Source organism: Camelus ferus, chromosome 16 (assembly GCF_009834535.1).
Source record: "Camelus ferus isolate YT-003-E chromosome 16, BCGSAC_Cfer_1.0, whole genome shotgun sequence".
NCBI lineage: Eukaryota > Metazoa > Chordata > Mammalia > Artiodactyla > Camelidae > Camelus > Camelus ferus.
The window spans coordinates 45,964,263-45,986,142 of record NC_045711.1 but is presented as its reverse complement, the minus strand read 5'-3'; the positions used below and the strand labels follow the sequence as shown (position 1 = coordinate 45,986,142).

The window sequence follows — 21,880 nt, the reverse complement described above, 5'->3', positions numbered from 1 at the left end:
TGCTACATGTGACACAATGAAAAGATCTAACATATTTTTCTGGAGTCCAAAAAGGAGAGGAAAGAGAGCATGGGGCAGAAGCAATATTACTGGCCAACTTTTTTCTATATTTGACAGAAGAAATCAAGTTGAACAGAGCAATTACAAAGAAGCTATATTTGGGTACAGATCACCATGATGAACAAACTCTGTGGGTGATAGATAAATAAGTTAGTTCACATTGCCTAAGCCCAGAGATTTCTGGCAACCAGGGAGGAGCCTGGGGGCTGCCACATCTTGGGGCCTCTCAGGGACCCAGGCTCAGAGAGAAGGGCAAGTGTCAGCATCTTTTCCAGGCAGTGCCCACAACAGGGCAAAGGGCGAGGAAGAAGGCTCCCTCCCACTCGGGGTCACATCCTGGCACCAGGAGGTCTCAGTGCAAAGAAAATTTTTTTGTTCTTTGCTTCTTAACTGCTAACGATGGCATAAAGGTCTTCCGGAGGGGGTGGCATGGAGGCCTTTCACGGAGGCCCCCTGATGCTGTCCTGCGGGCAGGGCCGTCAGGAAGGGCAGAGGGTTCAGCAGGTCGAGGGCTTCTCCATCGGATCTGGTTGAGGAGGACCTTGACCTTGTGTCCCTGGGAGGATGGGAAGGCGTTAGCTCACTCTGCTGGGGCCTCTGACAGCCTGGGAGGGCTGGGGCTGCGGACCCCTGCCTTTGGGGGTGAAGCTGTTTTTGCTCCTGTCTCCTCAGTCTGGCTGAGCTGCTCCCATGGCTCATGGACCTCACTGCCTGGGGCATGAGAGGATGGAGATGAAGGGGCCACAGCCGACTCCTCCGACTCCTCTTCAGGATCCCCAGAGGCCCTCCGAGTCTGCAGCTGCAGGTAGAGCTGCTGGAGCCTCGCCGTCTGCTTCAGCACTAGGCACAGGTGTTCCAGGTAGCGAAGACCCTGCCCCGGGAGGCAGGCCTGGGCTTCAGGCCTCACCACCTCTGCTTCTTCCAGGTGTGCCTCTAGGTCACTCTCTGCCTCAGTGGCCTCCTGTACCCCTGCTCCAAAAAGAGGCTTTTCACACCCAGGCTGGCTGGGCGGGCTCAGGGAGCGGTAGTGTTGTGACAAGCTGGCAGGGGAAGTCAGGAGCTGGGGGGCCCGCTCCAGCACCTGCTCCAGCTTACGGCTGGCCAGAAGCCGTCTTAGGTGGGCAGGAGGCTCCACCGCCCCAAGAGCCAGGGTCTCAGGGCTCCCCATGGGCTCAAAGTTCAGAGAGTCTTGAGAAAGCCCCCGTGAGGTGGCCGGGGAGCTGTCCCCAACCACCATCTCCACTCCTGAGTCCTGGAAGGCCAGTTTGAGAAGCGGCATCTGCCTTTCAAGACCTCTCAGCTTGCCACCTCCCTCCCAGGAGTCTGACGAGTACCCTGGAGCAGCATCCGGTCTGTAGGTGCTGGTGACTCCAGGCACTAGGCAGCCACGTGCCAGGTCCTCGCCAGTGACATCCCGGCCGCTGAGTGGCTCCATGGCGAAGGCGCGCCGCAGGCCCAGCATGGTCCCCAGTCCGGCCCCTACACGGCGCCTGGGCCGCGGTGATCCCGGCTGGTCCCTGCGCCGCTGTCGGGCGGGCGGGCCCTTTAAAGATTTTTAAGGAAGTTTTTTTAAACTTCTTTTAAAAAAAATTTATTTGTTGTTGTTGTTGTGGGGAGGTAATTAGTTTTACTTATTTATTTTTAGAGGAGGTACTGGGGATTGAACCCAGGTCCTCATGCATGCTAAGCATGTGCTCTACTGCTTGAGCTATACCCTCCCCCTTAAGGAAGATTTTTAACAGAGATTTTTAAAAGAGAAAAATCTTCAAAGCACCAAGAAAATAAAGGCACATTACTTCAAAGAAACAACCATAAGACTAACAAATTGAAGTCTCCGAGGTGAAAAGTACAAAACCTAAGTGTGTTTTGAATATATTTTGAAGGGATGGGACTAACAGCAGATTAGATATTGTGGGAGAAGAGATCAGTAAACTCAAAGATATATAAAGACCTATCAGCAGAACGTTTCTGAAAGGAAGCATAGAGAGAAATAAAGGAAGCACACTGAAAACATAAGAGAACCACAGTGACCTACGGAAGGATATTGAGTGTCTAGCATAGTTGTAGCCAAAGTTCAGAAAGACAGGGGAAAACCAAAAGCTACTGAATAAAATTTTTCCAGATTTGACAAACACTGGAAACCCAAAGATCCAAGAGTCTCAACACCACTCATAAAGACATAAAACGACAATGAGGTCCAATGTAATCACATTGCTGAAAATCAGTGACAATGAGAAAAATCTTAAAAGAAGCCAGAAGGTAAAAGGGAAACTACATACAGAGACAAAGATAAAATTGTCATAGACTTATTGTCAGAGACTACACAAGCCAGAAGACAATAGAATACAATTTTTAAAGTTGTGGAGGGAAAGGGACTATCAACCTAAGTCTCCAAATTTAGTAAAAATAGGGGGGTGGGAAGGGACAGACTGGGATTTCAAAATGTAGAATAGATAAACTAGATTATACTGTGTAGCACAGGGAAATATATACAAGATCTTCTGGTAGCTCACAGCGAAGAAAAAAATGTGACAATGAATATACATATGTTCATGTATAACTGAAAAATTGTGCTCTACACTGGAATTTGACACAACATTGTAAAATGATTATAAATCAATAAAAAAATGTTTAAAAAATTTAGTAAAACTATCCTTAAAAGTGAAACTTTCACACACACACACAAAAGTGAGACAATTCATCATCAGTCAACCTACACTCTAAAAAATGTTAAGGAAAGTTTTTCAGGCAGAAGAACATACCAGATGGAAATTTGGATCTACACATAAGAGTGAATGGAACTAGAGATGGAAAATACATCAATAAATATAAAATACGTTTTTCTTACTTAAAAATTGTTTAAACATAATTGACTATTTAAAGCAAAAAGAAGAACAATGTATTGTGGGGTTTATAACATATGTAGAAATAAAACGTATAACAACAATGACACAAAATATTAGAGGGGGTAATTGGACTACAGTATTTTAAGTTTCTAACTTTTACACAAAGTGATATTAGTTGAAGGAAGAATGTGATAAGTTAAAGATGCACATTGTAAGCCTTAGAGCATGAGTCAGCAAATTTTTTCTGTAAAGGACCGGACAGTAAATATTTTAGATGTTGAAGGTCATACAGTCCCCATTGCAATTAATCAGCTCTGCTGTTGTAGCATGAAAACAGCTCTAGACGATACTTAAATCAGTGAACCTGACTGTGCTCCAATGAAACTTTATTTGTAGACTCTTAAATTTGGACTTCAAACTGTTTTCTTATATCACAAAATATTCTTCTTCTTCTGAATTTTTTCAGCCTTTAAAAAACGTAAAAACTGTTCCTAACAAATCTCCGAGGCAAAAATCCCCCAAATAATTTACATAGATAACTCTGAAGGAAGTGTTCATAACTTCCCACTCCTTAAATGTGGGCTGGGCATGGTGACTACTCAACATGATGGAAAGGGACGAAGAGGGTAATTTTAGAGAGACTTGATAACACTACCCTAACCAGGTGCTAAAGGTCAATATCAACAGTGATAAGTCATGCTGATAGTATGTACTCTTTATATGATGCATCTTCCCTCAAAACTATAACTCCAGTCAAAGCGTGAGAAAAGCATCAGGCAAATCCCAATAAAGGGATATAATACAAGCTATCTGATTATTATTCCTCAAAACTGTCAAGGCTATCAAGAAAAAAAAATAAAAGAGGAAAGGTGGAGAAACTGTAATAGCTCAGAGGTGCCTGAGAAAACACGATGATTAAATGCAACCTGGTATCCTAGATTAGATCCTGGAACAGAAAAAGGACATTAGGTAAAATGTAGGTGATGGATGAATGGATAAGCACAAGTGTCCATTGATAGATGAATGAAGAAACAAAATGAGGTATATACATGCAATGGAATATTATTCAACCTTAAAAAGGAAGGAAGTTTTGACACATGCTGCAACATGGATGAAACTTGAGGGCGTTAAGTGAAATAAACGGGTCACAAAAGGCAGATACTTTATTGTTCCACATATGTGAGGTACCCGGAGTAGTCAAATTCAGAGCTACAGGAAGTAAAATGGTTGTCAAGGGCTGAGGGGAGGGGGAAAATGGAGAGTTTTTGTTTAATGGGCAGAGAGTCTCAGTTTTGCAAGATGAAAAGAGTTCTGGGGATTGGTTGCACGGTGATGTGAATATACTTAACACTTCTGAACTGAATAGTTAAAAACGGATAAAATAGTAAATTTTGTGTTATGTGTATTTTACCCCAACTTACAAAAATGAAGGAAATCCCAATAAAGCATGAACTTTAGTTAATGTATTACTAATTGCTCATTCATTTTAACAAATGGACTACATTAATACAAGATGCTAATATCATGGGAAACTGGGCACAGGATATATGAAACTCTGTATTATCTTTACAGTTTTCTGTAATCTAAAACTGCTCTAAAAAATAAAGTTTGTTATATAGACTGTAAAAAATAGGCCATGGGCCATATGCTAACCTGTGCCCTAAAGCAACCAGTAAACAGATGTAAAAAGCAGCATAGCTATTGACATTAGTAGAGATAAAAGGAATGTTTTTTAACAGTCAATTAATGAAAAAGAAAGCAGGAAAAGAAGAAAAAAGAAATAAAAAATACCTAGGACTAAAAGAAAACAAATAGAAAATGGGTAGATTTAGAACCAACCATACTAATAATTGCATCAAATGTAAATGATCAAATACTCCAAGACAGAGATTATCAGACTGTCTTTTTAAAAAGGAGGACCAACTATATGCTATCATTAAGACTGACATCCTACATTTCCACAGAAATTACGGAAACAAGAAGAGAATGAAATGATATATGTGAAATACTGTAAAAATAACTGGCAAACTGGCAGAAAAAAAAAAGAGAAAATGTCCTTTAAAAACTGAAGATGATTGTAGTCCAACATGTAAGGAGCTAGGAAGTCATAAGGCCACCCTAATAACAACTAAGAAACTAAACTAACAAAAAGTCAACACTCTTCCTTGGATCCATCATGGGGCAGATTGCTGCCCTTCAAGCTGGAGAGCAGGCAGGCAGGTAGGTGTTGAAAACTCACAGCTTATCCTTGCAGAAACCCATGAGCAAACACCTGCGCAGGAACCAGTGCTGATGTAGGAAAAACCTAAACTATAATTGATGAATTTCAGGAGACACAGTGTGAACAGCCTGAGAATTAAAAACTTCAGGGACCCAGTTATGGTAATTCTACTCTTTAGTGAATTTCACTTCCAAGACTCCACAAGTTTCTCACAGTAAATATTGGGGGAAAATTCTCACGCTTCTGGCAGGAGGAGGGGAAAAGTAACCAATTTAAAATAGCCAGAGCTTTCTGTTCTTTTTAACAAGGCTTGCCCTCAAGAGAAATGATTTCAATAGAGCCTAAATTATTGGAGTTTTTTTAGAGTCTAACTGACTTGAGGAAGGGAAATACCCAATTCTAGCCACTCTAACCATCCTGTCCCACCTAAGAGAGGGAGCAAAAAGCACTTATGAAGTTCATAATCCAGAGGTACAGATTCATTAAGAGACTAAGACCTCCTCAGAGGACCATGGATGCTTCCCCTCCCCCCACATCTCACCACATTACTAAAGGCTTATTTACTGCAGTTGCTTTTACCCAACACATCATATCTGGCTATCAGGAAAAAATTCCAAGGCATACTAAAAGACAGAAAACACAGTTTGAAGAGACAGACAGCAAGCATCAAAACCAGACTCAGATATGGCAGGATGTTGGAATTACTAGACCAGGAATTTAAAACAACTATGACTAATATGCTGTTGATGTGGTGTGATGGCTGATTTTATGTGTCAGTTTGATTGGGCTAGGGGATGCCTAGACAGTTGGTAAAACATTATTTTGGGGGTGTGTCTGAGGATATTTCTGGAAGAGATTAGCATTTGATTCAGCAGAATGAATAAAGCATCATCCAATCTGTTGAGAGTCTGAATAGAACAAGGGGCAAGAAATGACAAATTTTGTGGAAGATAATAAAAGCAACAATGTATTTGATTATATATGCTTATGTGTGTGTGTATATATACTATATATATATATATATATATATATATATATATATATATATGCTTATGTGTAAGTGAAATGAGTGACAGCAATAATACAAGGGACTGGGAAGAACTGGGATTATTTTGTTTTTATAAGGTACCCATACCACACATGAAGCTGTATAGTTATTTGAAAGTGGACCTGGATTAACTGTAAGGGTATGTTGCAAACATTAAGGCAACCACTAAAAAAAGAAATATTATTAATATGCTAAGAGAGGAAAGAAAAATGGAACCATATAAAATGCTCCATTTAAAGTACAAAAGGCAGAAAAATTGCGGAAGACAAAAATAGGAACAAAGAACAAGGGCAGCGAATATAAAACAGTAACAAGTGTGGTAGATATGAATCCAACTATACCAATAACCACTTTAAATATCAATAATCCAAATACCTCAATTAAAAGACAAATAATCAGAGTGGGTCAAAAAACAAGACCCTTTGCAGATACTAACTACTATATAAAAAATAGATAAACAAGTTTATACTGTATAGCACAGGGAACTATATTCAATATCTTGTGACCTATTATGAAAAAGAATATGAAAAGAAATATATGTATGTTCATGTATGACAGAAGCATTACATAGATGCAAAAATCCTCAGCAAAATATTAGCAAATCAAATCTAACAATGGATCAAAAGAATTGCACACCATGACCAAGTGGGACTTATTTCAGGTATGCAAAGCTGATTCAGTATTTGAAATCAATTAATTTAATCCATCATATCAACAGGCTAAAGAATAAAAATCACATGATCCTATTACTAGATACAGAAAAAGTATTTGACAAAATCTAACACCCACTCATGATAAATATTCTCAGAAAACTAGAAATAGAGGGAAACCTTCTCCTCTTGATAAAGCATATCAGCAAAAATCTATAAACAACAAGGACCTACTGTATAGCACAGAGAACTGTATTCAATATTTTGTGATAACCTATAATGGAAAATAATCTGAAAAAGAATATATATATGTGTATATACATATATATATACACATACACTGAATCACTTTGCTGTACACCTGAAACATGGTAAATCAATTATACTTAAATAAAAAAAGTTAAAAACAAAAACCCTACAGCTAAACACCATACTTAATGGTGAAAAACTTGAAGCTTTCTTGTTAAGATCAGGAACAAGGCAAGGATGTCACTTCTCACCACTCTTTTTCAACACTGTATTGGAAGACCTAGCTAATGCATTAAGACAAGAAAAGGAAATAAAATGTATACTGATTGGGAAGGAAAAGAAGTTCACAGATGACATGATCGCCTATGTACAAAATCTGAAAGAACTGACCAAAAAACAAAACCTCCTGTAACTAATAAGTGGTTATAGCAAGTTTGCAGGATACAAGGTTACTAAACAAAAGTTAATTACTTTCCTATATACCAGCAATGAACAAGTGAAATTTGAAAAAAAGAACTCACAATATTAGCACCCCCCAAAAGAAATACTTGGGCAGAAACCTAACAAAATATGTACAAGATCTGTATGAGGAAAATGAGAAAACTTTGATATAAGTAGTCAAAGAAGAACTAAATGGATGTAGTGTTATTCCATGTTCGTGAACAGGAAGATGCAATACTGATGAAATCAGTTCTTCCCAATTTGATGTACAGATTCAAAGCAATTTCAATCAAAATCCCAGCAAGTTATTCTGTGGACATCAATAAACTAATCATAAAGTTTATATGGAGAAGCAGAAGATCTAGAATTGGCAAAACAATATTGAAGTAGAAGAACATAGTCAGAGGATTGATATTACCCAACTTGAAGATTCACTATAAAGCTATAGTAATGAAGAGGGTATATTATCAGTGAAAGCATAGACAAGTAGATCAATGGAAAAACCTAGAGAGCCCAGAAATAGATCTACATAGATATGGTCAACTGACCTTTGAGAAGAGAATAAAGGCAATACAATGGAGCAAAAATAGTCTTTTAAATAAATCGTGCTGGAACAACTGGACATCCATGTGAAATTAAGTATATCTACACACAGACTTATCACCCTTCACAAAAATTAACTCAGAATTAATCATAGACTTAAATGTAAGATGCAAAACTATGAAACTCCTAGATGATAACGTAAGAGATAACCTTGGGTATGGTGATGACTTTTTAGGTATGCCAAAGGCATGATCCATGAAAGAAAGACTTGATAAGCTGAATTTCAATAAAATTAAAATTCTTCTACTCTGCAAAAGACACTGTCAAGAGAATGAGAAGGCAAGCCACAGATTAGGAGAAAATATTTACAAAAGACATATTTGATAAAGGACTGTTACTAAAATATATAAAGAACTCTTAAAACTCAACCTTAAGAAAATGAATAACCCAATTTTAAAATGCACCAAAGATCCAAACAGACAACTCACCAAAGAAGAAATACAGATGGAAAAGAAGAATACGAGAAGATGCTCAACATCACATGTCACTAAGGCATTGAAAATTAAAACAACAAGATACAACTATACACCTATTAGAATGTCCAAGATCCAAAACACTGACAACATCAGTGAGGATGTGGAAAACAGGAACATTCATTGTTGGTAGAAATGGAAAATGGTATAGCTACTTTAGAAGACAGTTTTGTGGTCTCTTCCAAATCTAAACATACTCTTACCATATGATCCAGCAAATTGTGTCCTTTGGTATTTACCCAAATGATTGAAAACTTATGTCCACACAAAAGCCTGAACAAGAATGTTTACAGCAGCTTTATTCATAATTGCTAGAACTTGGAAGGAACCATGATGTCCTCAGTAGGTGAATAGATAAACTGTGGTATATCTAGATAATGGAATGTTATTCAGCACTAAAAAGAAATGACCTATCAAGCCATGAAAAGACATATTACTAGGTGAAAAGAGCCAGTCTGAAAAAGCTACATACTGAGTCCAACAATCTGGAAAAGGCAAACTATAGAAACAGTAAAAAGATCAGTGGTTTCCAAGGGGAGGAAGGGAGGTGGAATGTGGGATTTAGGTGGCAGTTGAGTTATTCTGTAGAATAATGGTAGATACAAGATATTTTACTTTTGAAAAAAAAAAGAAAGGAAGAACACAAATTTTTCTTACAGAGAAACTCTTACAGAGAATAAAGGAGAAAAATGAAAAGCACTTCCTAACTTTTTGGATGAGGGCAGCATAACCTTGATATCAAGAGCAAACTAGGACTCTGCAAAAAAGGATAATTACAGAACAATTTCTGTAAAAACATATGTATAAATCCTAAACAAAATAATAGAAACCAAATCCAGTATTATATAAACATGACAATGCATCATGACAAATTTGAATTTATTCCAGGAATGAGAGGTTGGCTTCACATTTGAAAACAAATTATGTAATTCTCCACATTAAAAGTATAAAGGAGTAAGTCATTTTTCAATATATGTGAAAAATTTCATAAAAATACATTTATTTATGATAAATTTTTTTTACCAAGCTAGGAATAAAGGAGATTTTCTTAATCTGATAATATCAAACAGAAAAATCTACAGCAAATTTCACACTTAATGGTAAAGTATTGAAAAATATCTCCTTGAAATTAGAACAAATTGAGGATGTCTACCATCACCACTTCTATTTAGTATTGTAATGGGAAGTCATATCCAGTGCAATAAGGCAAGAAAAAGAAATAGAAGATGTGAGGCTTGATAAAAAACAAAAAAACCTGTGGCTATTCACTGATAGCATGATTATGTATGTTGGAAACTAAAAAAAAAACTACGGACATGCTATAAGAATGAATAAATTCAGCAAGGTTTTGGAAACAAGGTCAGTATACAATAATCAATTGTATTTTTATAAGTGGACAGTAAGAAGTTAGAAAATTTTAAAAATTACATCAACAGTAGCATTTTTTTAATTAAAAAAAAAAAACAGAAACAAATCCAACAAAGTATAGTCATGATTCTACACATAAAACTACAGAATATTACTGAGAGGAAAAGAAGACTTAAAAAAAAATAGACATATACTGTATTCACAGATTGGTAGCATTAGTATTGTAAAGTAGTCAGTTCTTCCCCCAATTGATCTACAGATTCAATTCAACCTCAATAAAATCTTGTACACTGCTGATGGGAATGTTAAATGGTGCAATCTGTTTGGAAAACAGTTTGGCTGTTCCTCCAAAGGATAAATATAATATTACCATGTGACCCAGAAATTCGAATATTTAATAAGCAATTCTAATTTCCCAAAGGAAATGAAACCATGTCCACACAGAACATTGCACATGAATGTTCAGTGGCATTATTCTTGATAGCCCAAATATTGAAACAACCCAAATAACCATTAATTCAAGAATGGATAAATACAATGCGGTACATCCATATAATGAAATATTATTTAGCCATGAAACAGAATGAAGTACTGATACATGCTACAACACGGATGAATTTTACAAACATTTTGTTAAATGAAAGAAGTCACAAAAGACCACCCATTTCACATTTATGTAAAATTTTCAGCATAGGCAAATCTATAAAGACAGAAAATAGAATTGATGATTACTGAGAGTTGGGAGTGGGGTTTGGGGAGAGGAGTGACTGCTAATGAGCATGAGGTTTTTCTTGAAGGGTGATGAAAATATTCTAAAATTGATTGTGGAGATGGTTACACAACTCTGCAAAAAAAAAACTGAAGTCCATTGAATTATACACTTTTAAACGGGTGATTTGTATGGCATGTGAAATAAATCTCAAATCTATTATTTTTTTAACTGAATAAAAAAAACCTGAATTTTTTTGGTAGAAATTGACAAGCTAATTCTAAAATGTATATGGAAATGCAAAAAGCCGTGAATGACAAAGATGATCTTAAAGAACTACAAAGTTGGAGGATTTAAACTATCTGTTAGTAAGACTTATTACAAAGCTACAATAATTTAAACAGGTAGTATTGGCAAACTTGTTGACAAATAGACTGATGGAACACAATGGAAAGTCTAGAAACAGACCCACACCCATATAGTCCAATGGTATGATGAGCAAGAAGAGTGTTCTTTTTAATAAGTGGTATTGGATAAATTTAACACCCATATGGGAACAAAAATGAACTTTGACTCCTACCTCACTCTGTACAGAAGAACTAGTCCTAGATGAATCATTAATCCACATGTGAAGAACAATCAAAATATACCTTCAAAATTCTAAAGGAAAATTATTTGGCACCTAGAATTCTATACTAAGCAAAATTATCAATCAAGTATGAGGGTAAGTTAAAGGCATTTTCAATATTCAGAGTTTCAGGAAGTATATCCCTTTGTACTCCTTCTCAAGAACTTATTGGAGGGTACATTCTAAGAAACAAGAGAATAAAACAAGAAAAAAAGAAGACATGAGCTTTAAGAAATGAGGGAATCACATGTAAGAACAAGGCAAAGGGAATCTTAAAGAGGATGGTGAAAGGAAGTTCCAGTATGAGAGTTGTTCACTGGAGCTAGGGAGTGGTTAGTCAGGATTGGTGTGAATCAAAGGTCTGAGGGGCATATAGCTCAGTGGCAGAGTGTGTGCTTAGCATACATGAGGTCCTGGGTTTAATCCCCAGTACCTCTATTAAAACAAACAAATAAATAAATAACCAAATAAATAAATAAGCCTAATCACCCCTCCCTCTGATCAAAAACAAAAACAAAAACAAAAAACAAACAAACAAACAAAAAGGCTGCAGAGGAAGTTGCTTCAGGAAGAGGAACCTGACAGAAAACTTGATGTGCCTCAATGTCTTGACAGGGAATTTGGACAACTGAGGTTGAAATAGTGGTCATTCCATAGAAAATTAAATGAATGTCAGCAAAAACAAAGCAAGATTAACTCCAGGAGAACAAAAAGCAGAAGTGATCATAGTACACTGCACAGTTCAGACACCAATACCAATTGCATAATCAGAGTAAACACTGAATATTGGCCTAACCAAAATTAACATTACATGTTGGGAGGTTAGTGAGACTGGAAGTGGGACTGAGTGTAGTAGAGGGGAGGAGTTGAAAAGAAGTAACTCCTCATCTTCCATACAAGGAAGTCAAAAGAGAATGCCCAAAACTGAAAAATCAAGAATTGGCAACAAAACTTGTTATTTAGTGATAAGGAGAAGCTTTCTCAAAAACATCAGCTGAGTGAGTTGAAAATCACTGACTTTGGGGAGCAGGAAATTAAGTCTGAAGAGGTATGAGACTGCTGCTTTTCTTTACATGCCTTGTAAATTCTTTGCCTCTTAAACCATGTTCATATATATCTTTGTTAAAACTTAAAATTGCATCTATAAAAACTAAATGTGAACAGCAAAAGAAAAGGAAAGCTTCTAGAAGAAAACCATGGAAAATAACAAAAGACAGTAAGTTCATGACCTTGACATTAGGCAAAGAATTCTTGAACAACAACACTCACATAGCTAATAATAAATTAATACATTGTACTTCAGTAAAATAAAAGACTTCTTTTTATCAAAAGATATCATTGAGTGAGAAGTCGAGTCACAGAGTGATAGATATCTTCAACATATATATCTGACAGAGGTCTTATATCCAGAATTTATTAAAATTATCCTACAAAATAAGAGAAAAAGGCAGACAATCCCTTTTTTAAATGAACAAAAACTTCACATGTTTTTCATAAAAGAAAGTATCCAAATATCTAATAAATGCATGGAAAGATATTCAACATAGAGAAATTCAAATTAATACCACAATGAGATACCACTACACATTTACCAAGATGACTAAAATTAAAAAGACTGACAATACTAAGTGTTGACAAGGATGTGGCTACTGGAACTCTCATACTGCTGGGAGCAAATGTAAATTTGTGCAACCACTTTAGAAAAAACTGACAATAACTACTAAAGCTAAACATATGCATTTTGTATAATCTAGCTGTTCCACTCTTCAGTACATATCCAACAGAAGTGCACACACACACACACATATATACCAAAAGGGCATTGCAAGTTTATTAGTAGCCACATTACTCCTCATGATAAAGAGCCATCAATAATAAATGGGTAGATAAATAGCTGCATATCCATTCAATGGAATACTATACAGTAACGCTAAAGAACAAACTACTGCTACATGCAACAATATGGATAGATCTCATAAATATAATATTGTGTAAATGAAGCCAGTCACAAACAAAACAATATATTATATGTTTCCATTTACATAAAGTTAAAAAATAAGAAAAGTTATTCCAGAGTGACAGAAGTTGGTTTATCCTGGGGAGGGCGATAATTGGATGGGGTATGAAGGAGACTTCTAAGGTGTTAGCAATGTTTTGCTTTGTAAAAATTCACTGAGGTGTGAATGAGCTTAACATTTGTGCATTTTATATAGCAAATATGCTACAGCTCAATTTTTAAAATTTCTCTTCCTCTCTCTTTCCCCTTCCCTCTTTCATTTCCCCTTTATTTCCTTCTTTTCCTTTCCTTCCATACCTGAACAATTCAGCCCTATAGCCACTGGGTGAGCCAGAGCAAGGTAAGTGCCTGTGGTGGTGCTGGTGAGAGCCACAGTGGTCCAGAGCAAAGAATCAGAGCCAGCATTGGGCAGGGAGGGCATCCACCGTGGAGGTTGGGGTGGGTGGTATCATTAGTCAGCCTGATGGGAGTGAGGGCATCCATGCAGTGGAATGGTCCATGCAGGTTATTAGAGCCTAGTGGAGGAGAGTATCCCTGCACAGGGACGATCTGGCATGGGAAGTCAGAACCACAGTATTGTTAAGAAGGGTTCCATGCATATAGAGTGGCCAGGGGTGAAGTGTCAGCCTGAGAAGAGTAAGGGTGGCCCAGTGTGAGGAGTCAGCTTGACTAGCATGGGAGGGCATCCATGCAGATGGGTGGCCTGGAACGGGATAACAGAGTCCAAGCAGAGAGTGGACAGTATCTACCAAGAATGAAGTGGCAGCAGAGACAGAAACTGGTTGTAAATAGTAGAACTGATCAAATAAATAAATATATTAAGGATAATGGAATCTAGGTTTCTTGCTGCTGGAGGATGTTACAAATAAGGGAAAGGGAGAAAACTAGAATGAATCCTATTGTGTTGGATTAGAATTGGAGGTATCTGTATGAACCCGTAATTTTCAACATATACAGATAAAGAAATAAATACTGACCTGAATATGTGTAGGTTTTTGTGTTTCCCAGGTCCATCCCTTGAGAAGTCTTGGGAACAGTGGCATTGCAACAGCAATGAGCGCCTAGCACTCGTACCTTGGTTTCTAAGTACCATTTTCCGCTAAAAAGAACTAAAACTCTTTGGAGAAATTATTGGCCCCAGGGCTGGGGCAGGTAAAATACAAAATGAGCCAGGAACATCTTATGCCAGAAAGTAAGCAATTGCTCAAAGAATGATAGGGACTATATTCGTTTGCTAGGCCTGACATAAAATACCACAGACTGAACGGCTTAAACAACAGAAATTACTTTTCTCAGGGTTCTTGAAAGCCAGAAGTCCAAGATCAAGGTGTTGGTAGGTTTGGTTTCCCCTGAGGCTCCTTTCTTTGGCTTGTGGATGGCCACCTTCTGGCTGTGTCTTCACACGGCCTTTCCCTTGGCCATCCTGGTGTCTTTTCCTCCTCTTATAAGAACACCAGTCCTATTGGATTGGACTCCCAGCCTTATGACCTTATTTAACCTTAATTACCTCTTTAAAGGCTAGATTTCCAAGTACAGTCACACTGGGTGTTAGGACTTCAACATAAATTGGTGGGGGGGGGGCATGATTCAGCCCATATCAGAAACAAAAAAGACAGCTGTCAGCTTGAAGAGGCTCCCATTGGTAGAATCTGGACAATTTGAGCATCAAAATAATAATCTTAATACTGATATAAAGAAGGAAATATAAAGCTTTTCCACTGAGTACAATGACAAAAGGAATGATGGCATTAGATAATCAACATTAGGGCACTATCATAATACAGAATATTTCAGCCAAGAGATATCATTGGATGCAAAAATTAATGGGTCCAAGTTGGATGAGGAATGGGACTTTACATAGTACCTTACAAAAGTACCCCCCCAAATTTGTTAATTATAATGGAAAAATAAGTAATTTTACAGTAGATAAATGTGGTAGACACTATTTTAATCAGAAGATCAAAATTAACATCATCATTAATGGGGCAAACTGAAGTCACTAATCACCTGATAAGATGCAGTGAGAACATAGCATTACTCCTGTGATATTCCTGCCTAAAATGCATAACTTGAATCTAATCATGAGGAAACAGACAAACCCAAAGTGAAGGGTACTGTATGAAATCGCTGGCCTATAACCTTCAAAATTTATGAAGTCATGATCGGCAAGAAAAGACTGCTTTCAATGTGGTCTCTTTCCACACTGAAAAAGACTAAAGAGGCGTGGCAACCAAATGCAAAGCGTGATACTGACTTGGGTCTTTTTGCTATGAAGAGCTTTATTGGGACAAATGGTGAAACATGAATAAATTATAGTAATAGATCTATAATTTGTATAGTTGCCTTGTGGTTATTTCAGAGAATGTCATTGTTTGTGGGATTTATGCTGAAGTACTTGGGGATGGTGGGATGTCATGTTAGCAATTTACCCTCAAATGCTTCAGGGAAAAAAAAAGCTCTTTGTACTAATCTTGGAACTTTTCTGTAAATTTGAAATGATTTCCAAATGAGAAGACAAGATGGTGATAAAAAGTTTGTAAATATTATGTGTATGTATATAAGTATATATAATATATAAGAATGTACATAAGTATATGTAAGTATTTTATATATATATAAATATATATGTATGTGTGTGTGTATATGCTACCAGCCAAGGTGTGGAATGTTTTGGACATCCATTGCTTCTAGCTTCCTTAATATTCATTCCTTCTTCCTCCAGAAATAGCATCCAGATTTTATTTAGGGGAACTGCCCCTCCCCAACTCTTTTTATAAACTTTTATTTTATTTTTTTTTTGGTTTATTTTTGGGGGGTAATCAGGCTTAATTAATTATTTTTTAATGGAGGTACTGAGAATTGAACCTAGGACCTCGTGCATGGTAAGCCTGCACTCTACCCCTGAGCTATGCCCTCCCCTCCCCCAAGTCTCGGTTTCTGTGTCACTGATGTGGGCGTGTGCCCAGGTCAATCAGCATATTTCATCTGCTTGGCCACAGTCATTGGTTTAGGGAAGGGCTCAAGTTAGCTTAATATAGGTCAACGTTGGGACTTTTTTTTTCTGAAACTATTGTGAAAGAGGCTTTTTTGTTTTTCTTCTGGGGTTGCTTAGGTTTTAGAAAATAAACCTGGAGCTGCTTGAGACCACCACATGGAGCCGGATTGAATAAAAAGCCATTTCAAAGAAAAGCAAAAGAGACCGAGAAACTGAGTCTTCCTGGTATCATTTTAGCCCATAGACCCAGTTGTGTTTTGACTTTTTGGTTAAACAACCCAAATAGATTTAATTTTCAGCTTAAGCCACTTTGAGTTAAGCTGTTGGCACTTGCAACTGAAAGATTCATGACTAATGTTAGGAAATTCCTAATTCAGCTGGACTGGGTCACGGGGGCGGGGGGAGGGGGCGGGGAAGGAGAGTTGGAGCTGACAGTCAGACATGGCAGCGCCTCTGAGCATCAGGATTCAGTAGGAATCTTGGGGCCCTCAGGGGCATGTGAAGGTACTTTGGAGAAGTGGTGAGAGCAGGTGGCGGGGACACAGGGACCAAGCAGTAGTCCTTGAGTGACTCTGGACAAAGCTTGGGCTTAGGCTTTTCCCCAGTCAACCCCACCTCACAACAGTTTGCTGGAGGACCCAGAGCCCAGTAGTCACACCCTTGGCACAGCCTTGACCACAGACGCCTGCAGGCTTGGTCCTGATCCACACTTCCAACTCCATGGTAACTGTGCCTTGCATTTCTTCACACTGCCTGTTTACAAAGCACCCTGTCTCCAGTTTGTGCAACTGAGCGTCAGGACAGCTCTATGAGGGAAGCAGGACTGGGTTTATTCCCATTTTACAGGTGTGGAAAAAGTAAAGCTCAGAAAGGTAAAGCGACCTGTCCAAAGTCACACAGCTGTTCAATGGCTTCCTGAACAGGGTTCCTCTCTCCAAATCCAGAGCTCTAGAAACAGCTCTCTGGGCTTTGAAATTTCTGAGAAGGGGCTGCAGGATGGGAGATGTGGTAGAAGACAGAATCTCTCCCTTTGGATTTTGGGACTGTTCTGAAGTTGAGTGAGCAGAGGGCCAGGCTTTCAGGGATACATCAGCCCTCAGGACAGGGGAGTAGGGTGGGAACACTGCCAGGGGTCAGGATGTTGGTTGGGGCCAGGTAAGGGAGCTTCACAGAATACTGAATTCTCAGGGCAGGACCCAAGGGACAGCTGGCATGCTTTGGGCAGTGCTCTAGGGAGTTAGGAATTGAGGATTCCTCCCACACCTAAAAAGTCTGCTGTTTAGTGGAAGAGACATATATGAAACAGTAAACTAACAGCAAAAATAAGGTTAATAGTAATTATAAAGTACCAAATATTATTTATGCCGGATACTGCTTTAAGTTCTCACAACAACCTCAAAAAAGATCTATTATTAGCCCCATTTTAGAGCTGAGGAAACTGAGGCACAGAGAAGGTAAGTAAGTTGCCCAGAGTCACACAGCTATAAGAAGGAAAGGTTGGGATTTGAATTGAAAGTCTAAGCCCAGGGCCCAAACTCTCAAGAGTTCCAGTTACTCTCCCAGCATATTCACCGAGCATCCACTCTGCACCAGGCCCTGAGCCAGGATGAAGATGACAGACCAGGGCTCCACTGGAGGGTGGGATGGGAGGGGGCCACCAGCCAGGCAGGGCATGGGCTCTGGTAGTCTTGTGGGAGAACCCTGACAGGGTGAGTCTGGGCAGGATGAGGAGTTGGAGACACATAAGGGAGAGTAGGAGTCGGGCAGCAGGTGGAGGAGAATGCTCTGGGCAGAGGAGGGGCGCCAGCACCAAGGCCTCCAAGAGCGTTAGAACTCGTGGTCCAAAGCCCTGTCAAGGCTGCAGAGTTAAGGAGGCTCCTGCCTCCCAGCTTGCCTGGGAGTTGGCCTGGAGCGGGTGGGGCACCCATTCCAGAAAGGTAGACCAGAAACAGGACAGTTGGGGACAGGCGGGAAAAGCCCCGGATTTTAGAGACTCGGAGGAAAACGAATCTACAGAAGTGACTGGGGACAGTGAGTGGCCGGGGAGGGGCACACGTAGCAGAGGTGTGTGAGCATGAGCGACAGGAGTCGTCTATGCCGGAGAGTCACACGTGGGAAGAGCCGGTGGTGTCGGGCCAGCAGGGTGTGGATCCATGCGGAGCCGGACAAGCCCAGCCCCGGAGCCCAGGAAGGTGGCCGGGGGCTCAGGTCCTGCCCAGGTGAGGGGGGCCGCTGCGCCAGGGGCAGAGCCAGGTGGAAGGAGCCCGCATGCATTCGGAAGGCTGCCCTGGCCTTTTGAGGAAGCAGTTAGGCATGGGCATAGAGAGGAGTAGGGAGGCTGCTGCCCAGCTTCACAGAGGTGGTGAGGCAGGTGAGGAGAGAGCAGCTGGATCCGAGCCAGTGGATGGAGAGATTTTTAAGGATGGAGAACTCTGCGTCCAGTGCGATGGTCTTTTGTTGTGGGGGTTAAAAGCCCCTTCCTGGCTGTCGGATTTCAATTTGAGGCTGGCGTTGCCACTCCTTAGCAATGTGACAGGGTAAGTTACTTAACCTCTCTGAACCTCAGTTTTCTCATCTGTAAAGTGGAACTAATGATATATCGCATATGGAGTATCTCAGGAGGCTGTTGAGAAGATTGAGGCAATGTGAGCGCCGGGGCCTGGTACTCAGTGAGTCCCAGGTACACTGTAGCCATTATCATTTTGCAGTTTAGGTTGTTTGCAGACATTTAAGTGCGGAGGAAAGAGCCTTTCCAGGGCCATAAAAAGGCTTGGATTCTTATCCTGGCCCCTCCCCCACAAGCTGAGTGGCTTTGGAGAGAAGTTCCCTGGACTTCTGGGTCCTGTCTGGACGGTGAGAACATTCTGACCTCCCACACCAGACTTGGGATGGCGCAGACGGGCACTGTGTGAGCAGGAGCCTGTGACCCACTGGGAGAGGCTGTGATGGAGGTAGTCAGTCCAGCTGGCACATGGGCCTGCACTGGACCAGCAGGGCTGCCAGATCTTAGGGGGCCCCTTGGATTCCCTTTAGGGATTTCTTTATCTGCTGTGGAATGCAGCCACGTTAGGCCGTAGGGAAGAATGTTTCTCACACTGTTAGTATTAGCAGTTCTTTAACGGGCGTTGAGGAATGCACCAACCACCAAGTTTAAGCAAATTTAGGAACAACATTGTGTTTCTAAAGTCATTTTAAAAATGTAACTTCACAAAAGTAGTATGAAAGATAATTGTTTCATATCAGTGAGAGAGGATACTGTCTGAAAATTTCCAGCAGGGTCTCTGTGTTCTGTGTGACAAAGAGGAGCCATGAGGAATTTTCACATCCTGTCAGTTTCTTTTCTTACTCTTTATTCATACTAAATTAGAAAATCCTAAACCTCAATAGCAGGTCATTAGAAATGGCAGCAAATATTTGGTGGCTGTTAGATGGTTGTGAATTCAGACCAAACAAGAATTTAGAACTCACAGAGCTATTTCTCCCTGAAGACTATTTTCCATTCTCTTGGCTACTTGGTCAACAGGTACAAAGCTTCCAAAAGTTAGAAGACTGAGTGCTTCACTTTGAGAAAGAGAGTAACATACTCCTCTTTTTGGTTGAATTTGATTCTGGAAAGAATTCTTTAAGTTCTGATGTCATATTTGGATGTGGTTTTAAAAATAATCTTAATAATATGTCACTGATTCCTTTCTCCTGCTCAGAAACAAAAACCATCAAGTATTGAGAAAGAATCAAACTCTCATAATGGAGCAGTCGCACTGCAGTTTGGTTTTAAGGAATTCTGCTAACTTGATACTCAACAGGAAATGTAACACTTTGGTGATGTCTGGGCAACACAGATGCTGAACATCTTGCCATCTGAGCAGGACCTTTAAGATCTAGAAGTGGTTTTGAGTGGCATTATCAGTGACATGAAAAATGGTTTTATCTCATCATTCTTTTCAAAACTCCTTGTGGGAACCTTTTCCCTCCATAGCTAGAATATCTCAGGGTGGAAAAGTGAACTCTTGAACTTGCCGTCTTTGTCTTTGCATAGGATGCTGAGAAGTATGCTCAGTGAATGAGATTGAATCATACTCACTATTTTCAGTATTTCCTTCAACTGTGTTTTGGGTAGGATTTAGGTTTGGCCATTCGTTACAGGGATCCATAAAAATAGTGGCTTAAACAAAACAGCAGTTTGTTTCTCTTCCATCTAATAGTCCAGAGACAAGCGGTCCAGTGCTAGAAAGGTGGTTCTTCTGCACTAGCTTGTTCAGAAACCCAGGCTCCTTCTGTCTTCTTGTTCTGCCACACTTAGGTCTTGCCCTCATGGGCAGGATCCAAGGCGGCTCACAATGAAATGAAGTTCCAAGCAGTAGTTGGAGGGAAGTGGGTGGAAAGGCATGTCCCCATAGGGACCTGAAAGTCAGACTTCAGCTCACATCTCATTGGCCAGAACGTTGTCACATGACCACATCTAGCTGAAAAGAAGTTTAAAAAAATGTAGTTTTTACTCTGAGTGGTCACATAAACAGCTAAAAATTGGGAATACTATTACCATGAGAGAGAAGGGGGGAAAGGAATATTAGGGGGCAATAGCTGGCATTGCCAAAATGTTGAGGAAAGTTCCAGAAACAGATGGAATTAGCTTTCGGGTACAACTTTTTTCATCCTTCGAAGGGAGCCCTTTCTGGTTCTCCCTCAGTAGTGTTTGCCAAACAATCTTCAGTGCAGATCATGATTCACAAAATGACCACATAAGCAAAGAATTTTTTTTCCTGAAGCGTGGGTTTTAAGTGATAAAACTAACAGTTACTGAATGCTTTTCTCTGATGTACGAATGACATATAAGCTAAGTGTGTTTAGACTCTGTACATCGTTGATTGTAACCAACTTTACATACCTGGGCCCACATCTGTCTTTTTTTTTTTTTTTTGGTGGGGGGAGGTAATTAGGTTTTATTTATTTTTAGAGGGGGTACTGAGGATCGAACCCAGGACCTCGTGCATGCTAAGCATGTGCTCTACCACTTGAGCTATACCATCCCTCTCCCTTGGCCCACATCTCTTTTAGGAAAGAGAGATGAGATAAAAACCATTTCTTAAAGTCATTTATTATGCCACTTGAGAACAGTTCTGAGATCTCAAGCAGCTTGTTCAGATGCCAGTATGTTCACTGCCTGTGATAGCCCAACCCTAAACTTAGAAGAGTAAAAATATACAACTTTCATGAGGAGTCTCAGACAGCAGGATTTAATAAAACAAAACTATTTTCTCATAGCGCATACCATTGACACTGTGAGATGCCCAACACTGTCATTTGATAAAGGAAATTTACCAAAAGCTGGTTCTGCACTCTCTCTGAGAAAAATGTGTGTCATTAATAACACAGCTGTTTTACAAGCTTCTCAGATAGTTCCTCGTATCTGTGTTTTACTAAGAGGAATGCAGTTTTAAATGCTGCCTACGTAGTTTTGTTTTTCTTCCTTCCTGCCTTCAGTGGGTGGGGGGGGGAATCCATCAATTTTGTCCTGGAAAAGCTTATTTTACTCTTGTTCTGGAAAAGAAAGAGAGAGAAGGCTCTAATGGTT

At 39.6% G+C, this 21,880-nt stretch overlaps 1 protein-coding gene across 1 annotated transcript; it reads right to left on the bottom strand.

The window, feature by feature from the left end:
• Positions 1–247: 247 nt before the first annotated feature.
• On the bottom strand, positions 248–1,522 carry LOC102509862 (uncharacterized protein C8orf58-like). Its single transcript, XM_014550809.2, is given in 1 exon segment — positions 248–1,522. A coding segment is annotated over 1 exon segment (1,110 nt). The 3' UTR covers positions 248–412.
• Positions 1,523–21,880: the final 20,358 nt, after the last annotated feature.